Below are 24,510 nucleotides of genomic sequence, written 5' to 3'. Positions count from 1 at the left end.
CTTTCAGTTGTAACATGAGTAAGTTCCAGGGATCTAGGTACAGCAAGGTGACTACAGTTAATAATACTGTATCGTATACCTGAAAGTGCTATGAGAGTAGAGCTTTAATGTTCTCACTGTAACAACAACAAAATGGTAATTATGTCAGGTGAAGGATATGTTAACAAACCTTCTTGCGGTAACCATTTCACAATATATGTGTGCATCAAATCATCACATTGTACACCTTAAACTTACACAATGTTAAATGATAATTATTTCTCAATAAAACTGGGGGAAAAAAAAGAAAAGAATCTATCTAGAGTTTTTCTGACTCTGGGGGAAGGTAGAGGACACTTTGAAGAAGTGTTAGCCTTATGTGTAATAGCCTAAAACTGGAAGCAAACTAAATGTCCATAAACAAATTGTGGTATATCCATTACTCAGCAATAAAAGTGAAGGAATGGCTGATATAAACAACAGCATGGATGAATCTCAAAATAATTATTCTGAGTGAAAGAAACCAGACAAAATATTAAAGAGAGTACATACTGTGTGGTGCCATATATTTTATTTAGAAACAATATGTAAAAATATATTCTAAAAATATGTAATCATAAATTGTTAATGTTGTTTTAAAATTACATCTTAAAATGTATGATTATCATTATATTTATATTATATTACATATGACATATAATATTTAAATATAAATAATTCTAGAAAATGCAAGCAAATCTATAGTGACAGAAAGCAGATCAGTGACTGCCTGGGAAGGTAAGGACACGGAGAGAAGAGGGGGAGGGAAGAATTATAAGGGTACATGAGGAAACTTTTGGGGAGGATGAATATGTTCACTATCTTGATGGTAGTTATGAATTCACGAGTATATATTTATCTCAAAATTTATCATATTTTATGGTTAAATTTGTGCAGTTCATTGTATATCAATTATATCTCAATAAAGCTATTAAAAAATTCACATCTTCAGAATTCAGTTTTTAAGTATGATGTTAGGTTTTCCTTGAATGTCCTCTATCAAGCTGAGGAAGTTCCCTTCTGTTGCTAGTTTGCTAAGAGTTTTTAATCAGAAATAGATATTGCATTTTTTCAAATGCTTTTTCTCTACTAAGATGACTATATGATTTCCCTTTTTTAGTTTGTTAATATGGTGAATTACATTGATTTTAAGTGTTAAACTAACTTTGCATTGCTGGGATAAACCCCATTTAATCATTATGTAATATCCTTTTTATAAATTGATGGATTCAATTTAATAAAATTTTGCTTAGAATTTCTGCTTTTATGTTCATAAAGGATATTGCTCTGAGATGTTCTTTTCTTGTAATGTCTTTGCCTGTTTTGTTATCAGGATAATGCTGGCCCAACAGAATGAGTTTAGAAGTATCTCCTCCTCTCCAATTATCTGGAGGAGTTTGTGTAGATTAATACTATTTTTTCTTTAAATGTTTGGCAGATCTCACCAGTGAAGCCAGGGCCTGGAAACTCTCTCCGTGAAGCAAGCTGGAGCAATTGTAGAAGTCTTCTCATTTGTTTTCTGTCACCCAGAGATCACTGTCCTTCCTTGCCTAACGTCTGATGTCTTAAAAATCATTGTTTCATAAATTCCGTCAGGTTTTTATCAGTTGTTTCAGTTGGCAGGGTAAATCTGGTCTCATTATTCCACCTTATTTCAACTTGGATGTTGGAGACTTGAAATTAAAAGTGAGTTTGAGGTATAAGTTTTCAGACTGAACTAGATTTTTTTTCTTAATAGACTACTTTTTAGAGCAATTTTAGGTACATGGCAAATAAACTAGACATTTAATAATAGAAAATTACAAAAATTATTGAATCTTCTTAAAATATTGTCAAAGGGAGGCAAAGGAAAATTTAATTATGGTAATTTGGAAGTAATGATTAGGGGAAAAAATGGCTTCATGTTTATAACTCATTAAACTATTCACTGCTCTGAACTCGTCTCTACATCCAGCTTTACCCCAATAATTCATTGTCCACTCAGCAGACAGTGATCTTTTCAAAAAAGTAAATCAGATTATATTTAACTTAAAACCCTCTACTGGCTTCTCATTACACTCAGAATAAATTCAAACTCCTCATCTTGCCTGATTTCCCACAGCTCTCCCTTTCATTCATCACTCTCCAGCTACTTCTGCTCAGGGTCTTTGTATTTTCTAGTCCCTCTGCATGAAACACTTTCATATCCTTGCATGCCTGGCTCCTCACCATCACTCAAGTCTCAAGTCAAATGTCACTCCCTCAGAGAAAATTTCCCTGGTCGCTAATCATCCTAACCAATCACCAGTCACTATTACCCTATTTTATTTTCTTCATAGTATTTATCACTGTTTGAAATTCTTATTTAGTTATTCAGTATCTGTCTCCTCCTCATCAGAATATAAGCTCCTTGAGAACAGCACTGCCTTAATGCTCACTTCTGTTTCCAAGAACCAAGCACAGGAATGACTAAAATATATTGATTGAATAAAGGATGAATGGAGAATATTTTTACAAGGAGTTGAAAACGGTCTCTTTTAAGTCCTCTAACAATATTAGTCTCTTTTTTGGACAGGCTCCATATTGTCAATGTCACTTTTTTAAGTGTGGTATCCAGATATGTATACAATGTCCAAGTGTTATCTGACCAAGTACAAAACACAGCAGAACTGTAACATTTTTCAATAAATGCCAACTTAAGATGATAGTATCTTTTTTGGAATCTGTGTTATACTATTGGTTTCTATCAAGTATACAGTCAACCAAAATCCCCTTTTAAAAAATGTGTTTCTATAAAGTAATAACTTCCCCACATTTAATACTTAAACAGTTGGGATTTGGGTATGAGATTTAGCATTGGTGCCTAAATTTTATCTTGCTAAACTCAAATCAACATTACAAGGTAGATTCTTTTTGAGTCCAGATTCTGAAACCTAGACATTGGTTATTTCTCTCAGCTTCACAGCATCTACAAACTTAATACACATGCCATCAGAATCCTCATTTAAGTCATTAAGAAAATGTTCAATGGGATAGTGCAGAAAATAGACCTCAAAGGCATATATCTAAAGTCCCACTTAACCAATGGTTAAACTAGCACCAAACCATTAAAGGCACATTTTGGGTATAGTAGTTCACTTCAAGTTAACTCATATAATACTATACTATCACACACACTGTAATTCTCCATTTTGTCCAAGGCTAGCATGAATACTTATCTTAAGTAATCAATCTCTCCTTAGCCCCTACCTTTAACATCATGTGATTTCCCACCCTTGAAAGTCTTCCATAATATAAAAGGATCCTTGATATCCTGGCATCTTGCCATTTAAACACTTAAAAAGGATGATAATATTTTTTAATAGCGTTCTTGGCTTTAAATCCAAGATACAGCTAACTTTCTTGATCTTCCTTTTAATGGATTAAATTCTGCATTTAGTGTAACAATTCATTGTTCCCCTTTGTCCTTGGACTTTATATGAAAAATAAGTTTTGGTAATGAATGGTGTTGCCCAAATCAGCTCCAAAAACACAACTGCTAAAATATGTTACAGGGTCATCAGGAACACAGTCTTTACACTTTCTCCATATAAACTATATCTTTACCTCCCATACCTTTGAGACACTAGACAATACAAAAGCAACTTTTGAATCAACCCAGAAAAATAAATTGAGGGAAGATGCTATGAGCACTGGAGGAAGGATCTTCTACCAAGAGAAGCTAACAGCAAAAATGATCTCCAAGAGAAGTGCGGCAAGAATAAAGTATTCAAAATTGGAAAATTCTTCATGCATATATACACACAATATAACGAAGCTATAGTTACCAGTTTAATTTTAAACATCTTAAAAGTCCCAATACATCCTATAGTCACTCAAAGTTCACAAATCCATTGTACATAAAGTTACAAAGATTAAAGAGAGAGTTTTTCTATGACAAAAGTGAGCTAAAGTCCTTGATGTGAAAGGCCATTTATTCCTCTCCACTAAGATCCTGGCTGGGTTGCTCTGGACTTCCCAAAATTCCTGTGGAGCGCTCTCTCTCCAATCCCACAAGAGCAGACGTAACTTACCAAGAATCATTATCAACAAAAGTTTAAAAGTATGCTTAATAATTTTAAGGAGAATACAAGCAATTACAACCGTGTTTGCAATGGTTTATTTCTTAAACTGAGTAGTAGTGTATGAGTGTTTGTTATATCATCCTTTGCAACATGTATATTCATAATAAATTAAAACAAATTAAGAGTCATTATCAAAAAAAAGGCTAAATATCACTCCAAACAACGCATGCCTATCCCTCCCCTTTCAGATTGTAATCTTGGATCTGTTTTGTAATTGAAGAACTAAGTAATGGCCCCACATTTTGCATACTATGACAGGTTAAGCAAATGCTTAGTATTAAGTGCAGAATTAAGAATACTAAATTTTATTTCTGAAATTAAACTCCTAATTTTTAAAAGAATATACAAATGCATTCTACACAATTTTACTTTTGTGCAAATTATTTTGTGCTCCTTTCTGTCAACTGCATATTTATATACCAATTTCCAAAAATTGATATAGAACACATTTTAACCATTGAAATAGTTATGTAATATTCCATCATGCTGATATACCATAGTTTGCAATAAAGTCTACCACCCAATTTGGGGTTACTCCATTTATTATTATATCAAAAACCATATTTCAACAAATTTACGTTGCAGGCCTAACATGTGTCTGACATGTTGTGCCCTTGATGCTGAGATACAGATGATCATGACCAACCAGGTCCTGCTTTCCCAAAGATTATACTCTAGTGGGGAAGACAGATAAGAAAAATAAAATAAATACAATAATCAGTTTGTGATAAATGCCATGAAAGAAACAAGCAAAGTAGTGTGATAGGAAGCATGTAGGGTAGGGATGATGTAGTCTACTTTAGAACACATAACCAGGAAAGGTCCCCTCTGAGGAGGTAACATCTAGGCTGAAACAGGAGCAAATGAGGAGCCCGTACTAGCTTTCTGTGCTGCCATTACACGTTACCACAAATTGAGTGGCTTAAACCAACACAAATGTATTACCTCACAGTTCTGTATCTTGGAAGTCTGGGTAGGCTAAGCTAATTCCTCTGCTCCAGTTTCTTAATGTGGAAACCAAGGTGTCAGCCAGCCTTGCTCTTATCTTGCAGCTCTGGCAGAGAATCTACTTCCAAGCTCATTCAGGTTGTTGGCAGAATTCAGTCCCTTGCACTTTTAGGGCTGAGGTCCCCACTGCCTTGCCTGCTGTCAGCTGGAGGTTGTTCTCAGCTTCTAGGTGCTAACAGCATTCCCTGGCTAGTGGCCCAGTTGACCTTCAAAGCTAATGGTTGGTCAAGCCCTGCTCATGCTTCAAATCTCCCTGATCTCTGCTTTTGCCTCATCTCTCCTGCTTCCAGGTAGAGAAAGTTCTCTGCTTTTAAGGGCTCATGTGACTACTTTGGCCCATCCAGATAATCGAGGATAATCTCCCCGTTTTAAGGCCCATATCCTAATCACGTCTCTGTCGCTATGTAACAGTAACATATTTACAGGTTCTAGGGATTGGGGTATGCACATTTTTGGGGGAACAATATTCTGCCTACCACAGAGTCACACAAACTGTGTTCCAAGAAGAAACGAAACAGCACGTAAAAGGCCCAAGATGGAAAAGAGCTTGGCCTGCACAGGACTGCCGCAGATGAAGGGGACCACCATAGTAGATGATGCCATACACTTCTTTATGAGAGTAACTTTTTTTTCCCATTTGAATTGTACAAGATTCTAATCTACTTTGAATTTTAGAATCAATCTTACTTATTCTAAAGGTAAAGGTGGAGCATAGGCCTCCTAACTTCCAGTCCATTTCACTTCGTCCAAAACCAAAAGCCATTAATATTATTTTTTTTCACATCTCTATGGAGACGTTTCTTCTAATTGTTATTTTTAACCCTATTTTTAACGTTTTGGTTCTTGCATGCAGAATTCTTCAAATATTGATCTGTATCCAATCACACTATATGTAAAATTATATTTTGATATCAAGAGGCAAAAGATAAATTTAAAAAGAACTCAAAACATGAGGGAAAAATTGCACCCCAAATTCTTCTTAAAAATTAAAAAAATTAAGACAAAAACCTAAATTCTCTTTTTTTCCAATAGCTTTCCACATAGACTTTTAGGGTAGTGTCTTGTGGTTAAATGTTTACAAGGAGAAATGCACCTGTGCTGTGGTCTGGTTTTAAATAAACTTGCACCTGCAGGGGCTTTTCGTAGAACTCCTACTTGGGATAGTGCATGTCAGTCGTCTGAGCATCACGAGAGCTCCTTCCCCTCACCACACTACCTTCTGGGCATGTCCTAATTTACAAACAGCCTATTTCCAAAAATTCATTTGAACAACTGTTTAGACTCACGATAATTTCTCTAGAGATACCATAATAATCAAGGATCCCAGGAAACCCCTCAAACAACAATATACTCCTTTCAATTTATTAACTCCAGGGGTCTGTTCCCTCACTGCTTTAAGGAAATTCTCATCTATTTTCAGGGGGAGGTTTCTGCTCTGATCAAATATGTCTGCTTTCTTTTTCCTGTATATGATTTGCTAACTCCTGTTTCAGAATCTTTTTTTTACTCTCTCATTTTCCTCATCATAAATTTCTTTTTCCTTTCTGCCAACCCTTGTCAAAAATCCTAAAAACATTTACAACAAATTCTAGTAAGTCTTCCCTGCTTAACATCATCCCATTCTGTTCACTCCAATACTCTGCTCCTTCATTGTTAATAAATTCATCTAATCTCTCTGTATATCATTTTACATGAATTGACATATTACTTTACATTTTGATCACTTTTCTTCATATGTGTATCATTTATCTCTTATACTAAATTAATGCTTTCTAGATGCAGAGAGGGATTCATAAACAGCAGTATCAGTTGCACCCAAAAAGAGGATATGAGGAAACACCAAAGGGGAACTATAAATAGTTAGGAAAATGGATGCGAAAATAACTCTTTTCTCATTCTAACTCTTCCATTCAGAGTTTTTACATCATACGTAAGTGCCATACTAAGTCTGTTTTCCCCAATAATGAGAAAGAATAAATCCATAGTTGAGAATATCCAATTACTCGAAAAATATCTGATGCATTCTTTTAAGACAATCATAGTAATTCTTTTGTATCTCTTTTCAGAGTTTCCAATAATTTGCTTTGGCCCAAAAGATGTGCAAAAATTGCTTATTTCCTAACTAACTTTGCAATATTATAGTTATAAATGTATCCTGTATTCTAATAATCTATAATATCTAAAATGATGTAATACTTTACACTGTAAAGACATGTCTTTCAGAGACACATCTACTCCATCCACCATCTTCCTATTGAATAAAGAGCAAAGGCTCCAGAGTCAGCTTGCCTGGGTTCAAATAGGGTTTTGGTAAGTTGTTTAACCTCTCTCTCCCTCCGTTTCATCTACAAAATGAGCATGACTATAGTACACACATCTTAAGATTGATGAGAATTAATAAATGTAAAGAACCTGGAACACGGCTGTGACATATAAACACTCAATAATTTTATCATCTATTACTATCATTCTTTTAAACATTGAAAAAAGATAGCATCTTCTTTCATACTGACATAAATAATAGCTAAGCTATTATAGTGGCCCATCGAAGAAGTCCACATCGTAATTCTCAGAACCTGTGTATATGTTACATTACATGACAAGGGGCGATGTAGGTTGCAGACGGAATTAAGGTTACTAATCAGCTGACCTTCAGATGGGGAGGTAATCCTGGATTATCCAGTGGGTCTGATGTAATCATAAGCGTCCTTATAAGAGAAAGAGGGAGGCAGGAGAGTTCCTGCACTGCTGGCTTTGAAGTTGAAGGAAAGGACCATGAGTCAGGGAATGCAGGCAGCATTTAGAAGCTAGAAAAGTCAAGAAAATGGATTCTGCCCTAGAGCCTCCAGAAGGAGCACAGCTCTGCTGACACTTCAATTTTAGCCCAATGACACCATGTCAGATTTATAAAATTGAAAAGATAATAAATTTGTATTGTTATAAGCCACTACATTTGTGGTAATCTATTACAGCATCAATAGGAAATTAATGCAGCTATTTTTTTGATTCATAATTTCTTTGTATAAGTGGGGCAACCATGTGTTTTTATTTAAAAGAATTTCTCTTTAAGACACTGCAATAAAGTTGCCATTATAGCAAATATGTATATGTTGTCTATAAGGCTGCTTACCTGGACCTTAATTCAAATGGTCATTCATTCATTTATTTTTTCTTTCAACAAATATCTACCGGCATCTACTCTATGTGGCAGGGATAAAAGTGAACAAGATAGGTGTGACCTTTGATCAGATGGGTTTACAGTCTATTGGGTAATGATAACATATAGTTACATGATGACAAAGTACAATGTGCCACAGGAGCACAGATGTTGGGGGGGAGAGGTAGGCAGGGTCAAAGAAAGCTTCCTAGGGGAAGTAATGTCTATGCTGAGATGGAAAAAACAGTAGAAGTCAGGCAAAAAAAGTTGAATACGGTCTTGGAGAGAATATAATATCAACAATTTGGAGTTGAGAGAAAACATGACTATTTGAGGAAGTGAAAGTTCAATATTGCAATATGAGTTCAGAGACCATATATTTTATGTTTCAACACACCTATCCTTAAGCATCTAGTACAGTGCTGTGCAAAATTAAAATATTTTACATGGATGTAAATTTGGCATTATTATATGATACAGTTGTAGGGTAGTGATTTTGTATAGATAACTATAATACTATTCTAGATTATTAAATATCTTCATTCAGTTCAGTTCCTAAGCAACATGAAACAAGTTTTCAAATATGATATCAGAATATTATCAGTGATTTACATTTACATGAAAAGAAACACTTAAGTATATGTTCACTGTTAAATACTGTATAATAAAACATTAATTGTAGTATTTAATAATCACAGTGTGAAGTAATGCCCTGATATGCCAATCAGTGTAGACAAAAATAAGTTAAAGAAAATAAATAGTAAATAAACAATTTTACCATAATCACAGAAGCAAAAAAGAAAAAAGAATAAATCTGCCCAAAATTAGTCAATGAAAGAACAATAGACCGATCTCTGAACGATATCCTCTCATTACACTTTATGATTATTTGCCCATATTCTGAGCGTACCTACTACATTCATGCTTTCCCAGGCCCCGAAACAAAACTGTAGAGATGCCATATGGCTGGTGCCTTCTGATCCTCCTATTTTTCTACCCTTCTATTGGTTGAAGTTGATACCATATCTCTGAGTAATCATAGTCTATCAACCTGAGGGTCCAAGTATTTTCCAATACACATTGAAACAGAAATGCATGCCTCTTGGCCCTGTAAGTTTTTCACTAGTGATAAAATATAGACTAGAAAACAGCATAACACAACGATTCAGAAAAACAACTTCAGAGTAAGACAGACTTGTATTTAACCACCAGTTACAGAACTTTGGGCAAATTACTTCACATTTTTGAACCTCATCTATGATAAGAGGATAATAACAGCACCTGCCTCACAGATATAATGTGAGAATTAAATAAGATAATGTACTTAAAATATCTAGCATGGTGCCTGATACATAATTAGTATCTCCCAATATATTCAATTTATTGACAATAGCAAGTGGAGAAAGCCCAGACATGATAAAATTGTGAGTTGAGCACACATATAGCTCATTTATCAGTCCCAACCTTTTTCTTTCTTTCTTTCTTTCTTTCTTTTTTTTTTTTTGCTAAGGAAGATTCACCCTGAGCAAACATCTATTGCCAATCTTCCTCTTTTTGGTTGAGGAAGAGTTGCCCTGAGCTAACATCTATGCTAATCTCCCTCTATTTTGTATGTGGGTCGCCGCCAAAGCATGGCTGCCAGGGAGTGAGTAGGTCCATGCCAGGGAACTGAACCCAGGCCGCCAAGCATGCTGAACTTAACCACTAGGCCATGGGGCCAGTTTCAACCCAAACCTTTTAAATTTGACACTTGATGATAGATAGTCCTATACCTGTAGTGGCAGGCAGGTAGTATATCCTTCTGGTCTACTAGTTCACAAGTGCCAGCTACTTAAGTAAAAACAACCCAAAACCTTGTTTCATTTGTTTTTAGTTAAATATCAAATACAATCCCATGTTCCAACTGAACATGGAAGACCCTCAAATCTCTTTCTCTAGTTCAGATTTTTCTGCCAAACTTCAGACCCACATATCCTACTGTCCAGAAGACATTCAACACTTGAACCTCTTCACAGACACCTCAAATGCAGCATGTTCAAAACTTATTTTCCCCTGTTAGAACTCTGCTAACCTCTTTCCTCCTGAGTTTTCTCTCTTAGTGGAGGTACCATCATCCTATCAGTTGACCAAAAAAACCTGGGAATCACTGTAACTCCTCAACCCTCATACTTAATCAGATACTAAGTCCTATCACACCATCTTCTAAATAGCTCTTATTGTCTACTTTTTATATCCTTATCCCCAGGGCCCTAGTATAGACACTAAAATTCATCACCTAGATGACTGTAACAGCCTCACACTAGCTTCCTACCTGTAATCTTATCTCTTTCCATCAATTCTCTAATAGTGCCCTGTTTAAAATTCTCTAATGGTTCCCCTTTGCTCTTAGCATAAAGTCCGTTATTTCTTAATACCAAAAATAGATATAGATCAATGTCACATTTGCAGACAGCTTATTAAATTCTTAGGTTGTTTTACTAACTTCTAATACCTTATTGAAATTTAACAGAGCTCAATTTAACTCTCATTATTTGATTAGCTATTTATCATTACTTACTATATATAAGTAAATGTATTAGATATTGCAAGGGTTACAGAGATGAATGGTGATATATCTGTCAGAAAAGATAAGACAAGTATATAAATAGTCTTAACACAACAGAGAAAAGTGTTTAAAAATCTTAACATAGGAAGAGTTAAAGGGCTATTAGATGCCAATGGAAGGAAGCATATCAGAGAACACAGCCTGAAGAAGATACGATTTTAGCTGGTCCTTGAAGACCATCTAAGAATTGAGATGCAGGGCAGCCTAGGCAAAGGCCAAGAGAAAGAAATCTCAAAAAGAGGAAAAAAGAAACTTGAGTATTTTAGTTTGGCTAGAACGTAGGATTCCTCAAGGAAAGTAGTAGGAAAGCAGCTGGAAACACAAATTGGGGCCAGATAAAGGCAGGCCCTGAATATAGGCTAAGAGCTAAGGATTTCATGCTACAGAGAATGAAGGATAAGTGAAGAAAAAAGTTTTATATTAACTATGTTTCAAAAGGCCTTCACCATCAAAGCTACAATTATCATTGAATCAATAGTTAATATATAAACAATTGTATCTATAAGGTTTCTCATGACAAGAAAAAATAAAAAGGAATTAAAATAATGTGCAGAAAATAATTACAGTATTTGGTTGGATAAGAGTTTGGAAGGGAAAGCCATGTCACAATTTCATTAAATTCTTCATTTTGTAATTAAAGCTACCAAACCAAGTCATTTTTAATTAGAAGCTATATTTCAATAGAAGTTCTATATTTTACTTCTAAATCACTTTTAGGATTTCTATGTCTTTAAATAGACACAGACTTTAGTTGCAAAAAGAATCTGTAACCTCCTGGTTTCAGAGTAAGTGGTTTCTCACAGAAATGAAAGCAGATGGCAACTATACTTAACCTCTTACATTTTCCTTCTTACACCTAAAAATAATCCTTTCTTTTTTTGCACCCAAAAATAGTTCAAGGAGTTTCTGTGATTATATATTATCTAAATAAGTTGATAACTAACACTGAGATACATTTTCCCATTATTACTCTCAAATCAAATTATTTTTACTATTACTATTTCTCTGAGCATTGAAAAAAAAAAAAAGCTGCTGCTTTGACAACTTCAGTCATCACAACCTAGTCTGTGACACTGGGATAAAAAGTAAATATGCATTTAACTATTAGCTTAAGTTCACAAAAGCCACTTATTAAACATTTCATCTTTAAATGTTACTTTTAAACTAAAAAAAAAAAAGAGTCTGTGCTGATGAATAGAGAAGCACAAAAGACATTGCAATTCATTGTTAAAGGCTGCTATTTTGATATGCTGACACTGAGTATAGAAACATATTTACTCAAGTACTGACCTAGACTCTAGGGATTTCAAAATGATTACTTGGATCCAGACTTAATGGTGCTCATAGACTTGGCGGAGGGAAAGCAGTAAGTATAAATAGAGATACGTTATGAAACATGATGGAAGTGCAAAAAAGAAGTTCTGCACCCTGTCTGAAGAGGCCAGGAAAGGCTTTTAAGGTGACATTTAAAATTAGTCTTCAAAGGATGAATAAGAGTTCTGTAGAAAGTACAGAAGAAACAACATGTGGAAAGGAAAAGAGGCAAGAATGAGCAAAGCCTGCACAAGGTTCAGAGGAACCTTGTAGATACAATTATTAATATATTAACTATTTATTCAATGATAATTATAGCTTTGATGGTGCAGGTCTTTTGAAACATGGTACACGTAAAATTTTTCTCTGAAGCCAGCTTTCATTCTCTGTAGAATAAAGGTTTTAGCTCTTAGCCTAATATATTTAATATATGTATATATATGTGTGTATATACATATATGTATGTGTGTGTGTGTATATACATATATACGTAAGTCTATGCCACACACGGTGGCAGTGAGAGTGTGGTAAGGTGTAAAATTTAAGATATAAGCAGGAGTCAGGTCATAAGGAATATTAACTTGATCCTAAAGATGCTGGGAAGCTTTTTAAAGACTTTAAGTTAGAGACCTATATGGTCATTTTTTTGTCTGCTTATTTGTTTTTCAATTGAACCTCAGACGCCAACAGTTAACTATTCTCCTCAGTTACTGGCATATTATGATTATTGGTCCATGGAAGGTTCTCTCCTATTCCTTCTAATCTCCAAGCTTCATCTCATTCTTTGCCCCTCCAATGTATTTAATATACATTATTTCGTTTGTATATGTTCTTACAAAATGTCTATTATTGTGTTGTTGTACATGCATTTCTAATTTATGTAAATAGTACTGTATTACATATCCCTTTTTTTAACTTTTTTCCCTAAGCACATTGTTTTTAAGATTCATTCACGTTGCTATGTGGATATATAATCCACTGTTTCCAATTACTGTGTAGTTAAGATGACCATATAATTTATCATCTAAATCATGAGAGTAAAAGGGGGTGCTTTTAATAATTACCATAGAATAACAGGTTAAATAGGGCTGTGCTAGGCAAACCAAGATGCATGGTCACTCTCTTCTCCTAAATTCCATGCTGTTCATCCATGACATTTTACTGATCTGCTTTTCCAGAGACAGGCATCCAAGTTGCTATTAATAATACTTTTTCAAACAGCCTCCTACAGGTCCCATTATGGACCTGTATGAGAATTCATTAGCCAAAAAGATGTCTGTAATGATTTGTAAATTTCTGACATAAGTAATTGTGGGAACACTGAAAAGATGAGCAAAGAGACAGACGAGGAAACTGCAAACCAATGTTTGGAGACTAGAGTGGCAGAGCACTTAAGTTAGTATGGAAGGTTTTAGTGGGAAGGTAATGAAAGGTGTTGGCTGAAAAGGTTGCTTTGAGGCAAAACTGTGGGAGGGCCATGTATGTTGTGAACTTTATCTTAATAGTAACTGAGAGTCACTGAAAGTTTTTGAATGAGGGTATGAGATGATGGAAATGGTATTCTAGGAAGATGTATCTGATGATGCTGAATCAAATGTACAGCAGAGACTGGAAATGAGGGGACCTATTAAGGGAATATTTGAAAGCCAGGATAGTAACATAGTTAGCTTTAGTAGAATGTGGGTTCTGAAGCCAGACTGTCTGGGTTCAAATCTAGTTCCACCATTTACTAGCCTTATGACCTTATTTAATGCCCATGTGTCTCAGTTTCCTAAATTAGACATTACTATAGTACCTCTGTCATAGGGTTGAATGTCAAGAGCTTCTGACAGTACCTGGCACATAATAACCACTCTCAATATTATCTGTTATTATTATTGCTGCAATAGTCTGGCAAGAAATTGAGATCAGTTTATGCTAATCTGGTGATAGAATACCTTTGACACCCAGAACTCATGGCCTGAAGAAAGTATCCTAATATCACTTAGTGTATCATTCACAAACTCCCATCTTCCTACCCTTTAGAATAAGACAAAAAGGGCATTCTTAAAAAAACATCTGTTGGCCCACATGATGTGTAGCTTCCTAACTCTCGAGCCAGGCATCTTAATAATGTAACGAAGCTTCAAGTTGATGACAAATTATAGTTGCCACACATATAATGGTTAAACGTCAAGTTTTACTTAATATTTGTTCATTTTCTCTGGGGACTCAATGTTTTTCTTTTTAATTGGCATAGGTTTAGGATATAATAAAGCCGTTAATGTGTCTTTTCAGCAACACAAATTTTTTAAGAAAGAAATTTCCTCACCTAAGTGGTAAATAATTCTAAGATTAGGCTATGGGAGCTGCTGGAATTGAAGAACTGACTTCTGAACTATTCTTTATCACAAAGATATGTTAGAATGTTAGGACACAACCCTCTCTGAATATGTACTGGATATTGCAACTCTATTCTAAATAGTTCAGAAATGTAATGTTTAGTATAAACTAATATTAGAGCAATGTGATCATTCCCATTAAAACTGTCCAAAATAGGGACTGGCCCCATGGCCTAGTGGTTAAGTTCGGTTTGCTCCACTTTGGTGGCCTAGGTTTGGTTCCCAGGCACGGACCTCCACCACTCATCGATGGCCATGCTGTGGTGGCAACTCACATACAAAAAAGAGGAAGATTGGCACAGATGTTAGCTCAGGGCCAACCTTCCTCAGCCACAAAAATATATCCGAAATATTTTTCTAACTTCTCTGTAAAAATATATGTATTTTGGTCCTTAAGTATGACTCTTAAGTTCTCAAATAATTTGCAATAAAAATGAAAAGAAAAATTGGGATTTATGTCCTTCATAAAACAACATTTTGATAAAATGAAAATTTAATACATTTAAAGCAATGATACAATCACAGTCTAAGCTTAGATGCAACATTCTTTAAGCAGTATTTCCAAATAACAATAAAACAGGTGATCTCTCATGCCTCTGATCTCTTACAGCACTGGGTTCACATCACACACTGTCCTGTATTCTAGTAATCTGTAGGCATATCTTCTTTTCTACATGATTATTAGCTCCTAGAGGGAAGAGACTGTGGCAAGTTCACCTTTGGATCTACTACAGTATGTAGCATTCCGCTACAGTTAATAAGCAATTAATATTTGCAGAATAACAAAATCTATTAAAATTTACATTAAAAAATTAATTCTGTGCTTACCATCAGGAAAGTTTTTTTTTCCCTGAGGAAGATTTTCCCTAAGCTAACATCTGTTGCCAATCTTCCTCCTTTTGCTTGAGGAAGACTCGCCCTGAGCTAACATCTGTGCCAATCTTCCTCTGTTTTGTATGTGGGCCAACGAGTGGTGTAGGTCTGCACCCAGAAACCAAACGTGGGCCGCAGAAGTGGAGTGCGTGGAACTTAACCACTAGGCAACCAGGCCGGCCCCAGGAAAGATTTTTATCCACACATTTTTTATCCATTAAATTGTATTTCCTAAAATCTTCTACAGGTTTTTAAATGCTTAAGATAACTTTTAGCACTTTGAAAACATTTAGTTCAAAATATCAGTTTTCTAAAAATTTGTATTATTTTTCTTAATGTAATGGCACTAAACTTTCTGAAAGAAATTGTATGTCACCATTAATTTTAGCAACATATTAAAAGTTCAGCTTCCAACTACCTACATTTGAAGGTATTGTAATACCTATCATATGAAATGAATATGAACCTATGAGGTGTAACATAATATGAAAACTTAAACCTTGAATTACTCTAAGATTGTAGGGCAGTCCTTTCATACTTCTAGCCCTAGTAATACTTCTGAAGACAAGTTTGACTAGTTCTTCCCTTATTACTACCCTCTTCCTCAAATACTTTAATCCCTGCCCTTGGTGTCTTTCATCCACCCAGCACAACCTGCTCCCTGGAAAATGTCTGAAACTCATTCACATTGAAGAGGCAAAGGACTGATAACAGCCCAATGTGAAAGCCTGGTGTGGGAGCCCTGTCCCTGGTGTCTGTGCTGGATTTGCTAATGTAATCTCCCCAAGTCCCATTTCCACACGTATAAAATGAAAGTGGTTGCAACTAATGATTCCTAAAATCCATTCCAGCTCAGGTTATCTACCTTAGGGATGTCTGCAGTCTTATGCATCATTCATTCATTCCGTTTATGTAGCACCTGATACAGACAGGTAATCAAATACTGTAAGTTCAATACTTATTCTTTAAACACATATTGATTGAACACTTATTCTGTGCCACTTACTGTACTGGGTGCGTGCAATACTAGTTGTAGAGATCTACTAGGTCATACACAGAACTGAGGAACAGACAAGAAAGGAGTTAAAGAAGAGATCAAAGAGGTGATGCTTAGGCTGTCTCTTCAATACAGTAATTTCCCAAGTTGGAGCACAGTACTTTTTACTCCGCTTTTTACTGGAGTACTTTTTACTGGAACATTGCCCTTTTTAACGGAGGGCAATGGCGTGTACAAAGGCAGCAATGCAAAACGCACGTTGAGTGTTTTCAGCAGCTGAAGGCTGGGTAACAGGACGAGTGTTCACAGTACTTCTCCCAACTATAACTTGGCATGTTTTGGGTGATTACTTGATTAATGCGCGTCCCCCCTAAACCACAAGTTACACGGGTTGCGGGTACAGCACCTGCTTCTGCCCACCCTTGTTCTCCCAGAGCCTAACACCCTGCCTCGTGCTTATTAAACGTAAAAGAATTAATAAAGGGTCCGCCCCTGAAATTAAAAAAAATGGGTCATTTCCAAAATACCTTGAAGAACGAACCTTTTCCACCAAAACTAAGAGAAATCGCGGTGCCTTCTGCAGCCACCTTGAGTTCCTGGGAAAGAGTCAAACCCTAGCGCGGGGCTCTGCCCTCCCACCGCCACTGCTCAGGGACACAAACACCCCTAGGGTCACCAAGGCCCGAAGGCAGGGAGCTGGAGCTGACATCGCCCCGAAGCCTGGCCTGCCCTCCCGCCCGGGCGCCGCCGCCAGGATGCCCGAGTCCAGCGGCGCCGCCGCCGTCTCGGGCTATGGTGCACAGAAATGTACTATCCGGACGCTGCAGAGAGAAAAGCAACCTGTTTTGACCTCCCGACTGACAGGTGAAGAAGAGAAAAGAATTCCAGTAACCAGGAAAATCCTATACACCTGCACTCGGATTCCGGTCGGAAGAGCCCAGGACATGCGCAGTACAGCTCACTGAACTCCCCCGGTGCCTCTCTTAGACGTAGACGTAGAGCGCCCTCTACTGGCCCCTGCGACCTCGGCTTGAGCTTCCCTCATGATCACGCCCCCAGCCACGCCCAGACTCGCGAGAGTAAGAACAGAAATCTCATTATAGGCCTCTACGGAACGGAACTTCCTATACCTGTTGTTCCTACACGGTGAGATTTTCATTCACCGGAATCGACTGGAGTTAAAGGGCGAACCGAAAAGGGAGGTGCTTTCAACGTGACTCGGCCTGCGGAACCGAGCGGAAGTCCCGGTTCACACGCCACACGCAGAGCATCTTGGGGGCCGGAAGGAGGTGGAAACTCCTGCCGCGGACCAGAGCGCCCGCTAACTCGCGTGGTTGTGAAAGAGTCTGTTGCTGGAGCGCGTGGCTCGTGCGCAGAGGTCAGAGGTGGCCGAAAGCCCGACGTCGGTGTAGAACCTGAGACCGCGAGTGATGGTGGGGAGGTCCCGGCGGCGCGGAGCGGCCAAGTGGGCAGCTGTGCGAGCCAAGGCAGGTCGTGGCCCAGCGGACGAAAATGAAGACGACTTAGAATTGCCACCATCACCGGGGGACTCCAGCTACTACCAAGATAAGGTAGATGATTTCCATGAGGCCCGATCTAGGGCCGTCTTGGCTAAGGGCTGGAGCGAAGTAGAGAGTGGGGACGAGGAGGAGGATGGCGAGGAGGAGGAGGTGCTAGCCCTAGATGTTGCCGATGAGGACGACGAAGATGGAGAGAGTGAGGGGGATGAGGAGGATGACGATGATGATGGTCGGAGCTCCGTGCAGAGTGAGGCTGAGGCCTCTGTGGATCCCAGCCTGTCTTGGGGTCAGAGGAAAAAACTTTACTATGACACGGACTATGGTTCCAAGTCCCGAGGCCGGCAGAGTCAGCAAGAAGTAGAGGAGGAGGAAAGAGAGGAGGAAGAGGAGGCACAGCTGATTCAGCGGCGCCTAGCCCAGGCCCTGCAAGAGGACGATTTTGGCGTCACCTGGGTGGAGGCCTTTGCAAAACCGGTGTCTCAGGTAGATGAGGCTGAGACACGGGTTGTGAAGGATTTGGCGAAAGTTTCAGTGAAAGAGAAGCTAAAGATGCTGCGGAAGGAATCACCAGAGCTCCTGGAGTTGATAGAAGACCTGAAAGTTAAGTTGACAGAGGTGAAGGATGAGCTGGAGCCATTGCTACAGTTGGTGGAGCAAGGGATCATTCCACCTGGAAAAGGAAGCCAATACCTCAGGACCAAGTACAACCTCTATTTGAACTACTGCTCCAACATCAGTTTTTATTTGATCCTGAAAGCTAGGAGAGTCCCTGCACATGGACATCCTGTCATTGAAAGGCTTGTTACCTACCGGAATTTGATCAACAAGCTGTCAGTTGTGGATCAGAAGCTGTCTTCTGAGATTCGTCATCTGCTCACACTTAAGGATGAGGCTGGAAAGAAAGAACTGGATCTGAAAGCAAAATCCATCAAGGCCAAACCAAAATCTGTTTCAGAGACGACTGCTGCTGCTGCCTCTGCTGTTACAGATCTTTCTGATGATTCTGATTTTGAGGAGGAAGCTGTGCTGAAATACTATAAAGAAACAGAAGACAGGCAAAACTTGAAGAGAAAGAAAGAAGAAAGTAGTACTGAAGAACAGGCTCTTGAAGATCCAAATGCAAAGAGAGCCATTACCTATCAAATTGCTAAAAATAGGGGACTTACACCCAGGAGAAAGAAGATTGATCGCAATCCCAGAGTGAAACACCGGGAGAAGTTCAGAAGAGCCAAAATTCGCAGAAGAGGCCAGGTTCGTGAAGTTCGTAGAGAAGAGCAGCGCTACAGTGGTGAACTGTCTGGCATTCGTGCAGGAGTTAAAAAGAGCATTAAGCTTAAATAAAGTTTTTGCTTAGCTTAAGTTTTTTGGCAATAATTTTAGATAAATAAATTTTTTACTTTTAACTGGTGGAGTGATTGTATTAATATATATAATACCAACCATAAATTTTAAAAAGTTTTGTCAAAAGGGAAACTTGTTTGGGTTATGCTGTATATGTCCTTTATGTTAAGGTCATACTAAGCAGTGTGTGAGGAATATGAGGTGGTCAGCAAAAGAGATGTTGAAAAAAGTTCTCCCCTTATTCTGTCAAGTAGTAGCTTAGGAAAATTTCACAGCTAGTTGTGAAGCCACAGTCAAATGTAGAACTCTTTTATAATTTTTCAGGTAAAGTGAAGAGAATGCACCTTTGGCAGTCATGTTATTTTTAAGATAGCCTTAAAATAGTTCTGACATATTTCATTTACCTAAGTATAATTCTTGAGCAGGATGCTTGTTAATAAATAGATTTAATGTTAACTCAAGGATTTTGTACGCTCTTTGTGGTAAAAGCTTAGGAATGCAGAGGAACTTTGCTTAAAAGTAGAAGGAGATATGTCTTAATTACATTAATCATGAATATTTTCTAACAGTCCTTAATGTGGTAAATAAGATAAAAATTCCACTTCCCCTTCTGTACTAGTGACTTGTAGTGGTTGCTGTTTGTACCCTCCACTTTGCTGAAAATTTGGTATGATTACTAGTAGGTAAGTGACAACTTCAAGTAGTAACAAAGTTTAGTTATTCTGGTCTTTACTGTAGGAGAGAGGTGTTGAGATAGTAAACTTAAAAATACTTAGGAAGATGCCAGGGGAGAAGATGAGAGGACTAGTGAAGGAAAGCACAAAAGATGTCTTAAAAGATGTCGTAACTGTGTCACTGTTGGTTAAACATTGTGCTAGCTGCTAGAGATGCAGAGATGATCAATGGTTAATATTTATTAAACACTTGCCGTCTACCAGGTGTGCATCACCTCATTTAATCTTTACAGTAACTTTGTGAGGCGGTACTCTTGTCTCTGTATCACTAATGAGGATGCTGAAATTCCGGGAGATTAAATTTCTAAAGGACACATTCTTGGGATTTGGACCCAAGCCAGCTGAATTTGAGCTTTGTTCTCTTAACCTCTGGCTTACGGCTGCTTCTTGAGAGTAGCACACATATCAAATTATTTTATCTTTTGTTTTCTTATAAATAAAAAAGGTAGGGGGCCAGCCCAGTGGCGCAGCAGTTAAGTGCACACATTACGCTTCTCGGTGGCGAGAGGTTCACTGGTTCAGGTGCCGGGTGCGGACATGGCACTGCTTGGCACACCATGCTGTGTGGTAGGCGTCCCACGTATAAAGTAGAGGAAGATGGGTACGGATGTTAGCTCAGGGCCAGGCTTCCTCAGCAAAAAGAGGTGGACTGGCAGTAGTTAGCTCAGGGCTAATCATCCTCAAAAAAAAAAAAAAAAAAAAAGGTGGGTTAGAAATAAAATTAACAGTGAGTGCTAAAGTACTTTTGTAAGCACTTTATTTGTACTGATGTCCTTATTCCTCACAACTCTTGTGTGACAAGTTCTAAAAGTGATGACTCTTGTGTGATAAAATAAGTATCCATATTTTAAAGATTAGGAAACTCTGGCAAACAGAAGTTAAGTAGCTTTCTCAAGGTCATATAGCTATTAAGTGGCAGAGCCAGGATTTCAGCCTAGCCTTTCTGACTTCAGAGCCCTCTCCTATACGTCTTTTTCTGATATAGTAGGAAAAGTACAGATTTTGGAGTTAATTTACTAGGGTGATTTTCAGTTAACTTCTTGATCTCTAACTCATTTTCTTCCTCTGTATGGTACAATTATTATACTTTACTGGGAGAGGCAATATAACAATGGTTAAGAGCTGTGAGATAATAGAAAAAATATGTTGATTTCTGCCCCTTGTTCCTTGTAAATTCCTAAGTGATAAGAGCACTAGGTGCATCTTTCTAATATTTGGTCTTTGACCCAGGTTTCTGACACACAGGTCCTGAAACCTTGTAAATTCTTTTAGAACACTAGGAGCATCTTTGGTTCTGAGGCGTTTCTGGGTGAGCTCCTAAATGGTTCCTGGTTGGGGGCTGGTAACCAAAAAGAGCAAGCCATGATTAGAAGCTTGAAATTTTCAGCCCTATCCCTCATTCTCCAGAGAGGGGAGAGGCGCTGGAAATGGAATTAATGATTGATCATGCTTACGTGAGGAAGTCTCCAAAAAACCCCTAAAGTATGGGGCTCAGGGAGCTTCCAGGTTGGTGAAGACATCCACACCAGGTGAGTAATGTGTCCCAACTCCATGGGGACAGAAGCTCCTGCGCTCAGGACCTTCCCAGACCTTACCCTGTGTCTCTTCGTTTGACTGTTCATCTGTATCCTTTATCATATCCTTTAATAAACTGGTAAATGTAAATGTTCCCAGGAGTTCTGTGAGCCACTCCAGTAAATTAATTGAACCCACCTGAGAAGGGGGTCGTGGGAAGCTCAGATTTATAGCCAAGGTGTCACCAAGTACAGGTGACAACTTGGACTATCTCCAGGTAGAGTCAGAATTAAGTTAAATTGTAGGACACTGAGCTGGTGTCACAGAATTGCTTGGTGGAGGAAAACCCCCACACATCTGGTGTCAGAAGTGTTCTAAGTCTGGTAGTAGTGTGAAAGTAAAGGAGAAACACAGGAATAAAACTGAGTTTTTCCAATTCAAGGACAGACTAGACTACCCAGGTTCCTAACCCAGCTCCGTCACTTAGTACCTATGACTTTGGGCAAGTGACTTGATCTCTCTGTTCCTTGGTTTTTTCATCTAAACTGGAGATAGTAGTAGTAGTACCCACCTCATACAGTTATTATGAGGATTAAGTGAATTAATATATGTAAAGCACTTAGAACAATGCCTGTTAGACAATAATCACCTAATAACTGTTGGCTCCTGCTAGATGATTGTGAGACTCTACATCTGGCACATAGGTGCTCAAGGAATTGTAGCTAATAGATAGTGATTCCTATTCATTACAGGAACATAGAGAATAAAGTGTAGTCATTTCTGTAAAATGCTTGAGAAATTAATATCCTAAGTTTGGAAGAAGTGGGGAGCATTGGGCGAGAAAATCTGGGACATGACAAAAAGCAAGGAAATGAAATTAGAGGTTGAAAGTATTTGATGTTCTGTGTCAAATCCTTGCCATAGGTATAAAGTTGTGAGAAAAATATGTTTTAAAGGAAAAAAAACCTTCCATTTCAGGAAAGTAGAAAAAAATTAAGTCTGCTATATACTCCTCCAAATACATCAAATATTCCTGCAAAGACTTCACAACACTTTATAAGTAGTCTTTCTGGAATAGCTAGGATATAGATGGTGCTATCCTATTTTATAAACATAAAAAGTTTTGTTTGATGTAAATTAATAGCAAAAGAAGTAACAAGGAAATTGCTGAACTTAATATTTACATTACCCAAATTTTGTATGTACTTAAACATTTGAGAGCACTGAGATGTGCTGGGTACTATCCTAACATGAATAATAAATCGGTAGCTACTCAATGTGATCATTTTTTATAGAGATTCACTTTGTGAGCTCTGGAGAGTCTCATGGATAAGAGTTCCAATAAACTAGGGGCTGGCCCGGTGGTGCAGCAGTTAAGTGCGCATGCTCCACTTCTCAGTGGCCCGGGGTTCACGGGTTGGGATCCCAGATGCGGACATGGCACCGCTTGGCACGCCATGCTGTGGTAGGCATCCCACATATAAAGTAGAGGAAGATGGGCACAGATGTTAGCTCAGGGCCCGTCTTCCTCAGCAAAAAGAGGAGGATTGGCAGCAGTTAGCTCAGGGCTAATTTTCCTCAAAAAAAAATAAATAAAGAGCACCAATAAACTAGATTACTGGTACCGCGCATAAATACAAAGAAACAGCCTGTTAGTTTTATGTCAGCATGTTAAGCTATTGGCAACTATTGAAAATACTAAATATTAAAGTAGAAGAAAATATCAAATTAGTGATTTACTCTGCCACTAGCCAGCTAACTGGCTTTGGGCTAGTCAATTTCTCTAAGCCACAGTTTCTTACCTATATTCTTATCTATGAAGGAGTTAAATAAACATATCCCTTTAATTTTTGTGTAGAAATAAATTTGCCCATCAGACTTCTAAAACTACCTTAATGGTCAAACGTTTTGACAAACTGGGAAATTACATTTTATGATCTTAAAGATAAAAGATAACTTGAATAAATGTATTCATATATCTGACACAAAATATTTGATATATCTGAGGAATGGCTGAAGATGCTTATTTTTCCTCGCTGGTTGTACGAAGTAAAAGAATTTTAAGTTGATATATTAAAGTAATATAAGTGACCATTACCAAAATAATTCAAGGTGAAAATCGGTATAATTTACATCTCAGGGATGACAATGATGAACTTGTACCACTGTTTGAATAGTAGATGATCCAAAAAAATCATGGAGGATTCAACTAGAGTTCCAAATCATTTAAACTGAATACTGTTGCTTCAGGTAATAAATCAGAGTGTTAAAAATTCTTTTACATATTGATTCTTTTAAAAACGTTTCTATTTTGCCTTTGAAAATTTAAGCACAAAAACAGTACAGAAAATTTAACACCACCCAAGTCAACAAATGTTAACATGTGTTTTAAATTTTGCTTAGTGTATTTTCTTATGTCAAAAATGTTTAATTTGATGTAGTTATTTTAGCTATGTATTCCAGATATGTTTTCTTGATTCTTTCAGCTATTCATTTGTTAAGAAAAACAATGGGTTTTTTTTACGTTTGCTTTGAAGTAAAGCTTTAAATGATGGTAAATATTAAGAATCAACATTTTTTTAACTATAAAACAAAACAAAAAACCTAGAGGAAACTAATAAAATGGTCTGCCTTAAGAGAAACAATATAGGGTAGCAATTAAGAGCTTGACCACCGGAGCCAGACTGAATTTAAATTCCAGTTTCACACTTACGATGTGTCTCTGGTCTACTCAACCTACGTCCCGATTTCCTCACATTGAATAATATATGATTTAAATAGTTAAACCATCTAACTTACATTTAGGACAGCACCTAGTAGGTAGTAAGTGCATACTATTAGTTACTATTAACCCATTAAAAAAAAGAACTACTTCACTTGAAAGAGTTAATTTTCTCCTTGGTTCTATCATAATGGTTCTTCAACCAGAATGCCTAAGGATCAG

At 37.4% G+C, this 24,510-nt stretch overlaps 2 protein-coding genes across 2 annotated transcripts in view; one reads left to right on the top strand and one right to left on the bottom strand.

The window, feature by feature from the left end:
• The window catches only part of JCHAIN (joining chain of multimeric IgA and IgM), a 32,648-nt gene extending 15,141 nt beyond the window's left edge, over positions 1–17,507 (bottom strand). The window contains exon 1 of the mRNA XM_070261760.1: positions 17,367–17,507. The gene's annotated coding sequence lies outside the window, so the exon portion shown is untranslated. The remainder of the gene's footprint in view (positions 1–17,366) is intronic.
• Positions 17,508–17,571: 64 nt separating this feature from the next.
• On the top strand, positions 17,572–19,379 carry UTP3 (UTP3 small subunit processome component). The gene has a single exon (XM_001487963.6). The coding sequence runs from the start codon at positions 17,887–17,889 to the stop codon at positions 19,315–19,317; it is 1,431 nt and encodes a 476-aa protein (XP_001488013.2). The 5' UTR covers positions 17,572–17,886; the 3' UTR covers positions 19,318–19,379.
• Positions 19,380–24,510: the final 5,131 nt, after the last annotated feature.

This window comes from Equus caballus, chromosome 3 (assembly GCF_041296265.1).
Source record: "Equus caballus isolate H_3958 breed thoroughbred chromosome 3, TB-T2T, whole genome shotgun sequence".
Classification (NCBI taxonomy): Eukaryota; Metazoa; Chordata; class Mammalia; order Perissodactyla; family Equidae; genus Equus; species Equus caballus.
Note: the sequence above shows the minus strand (reverse complement) of the source record. Positions and strands in the feature narration are given on the sequence as shown.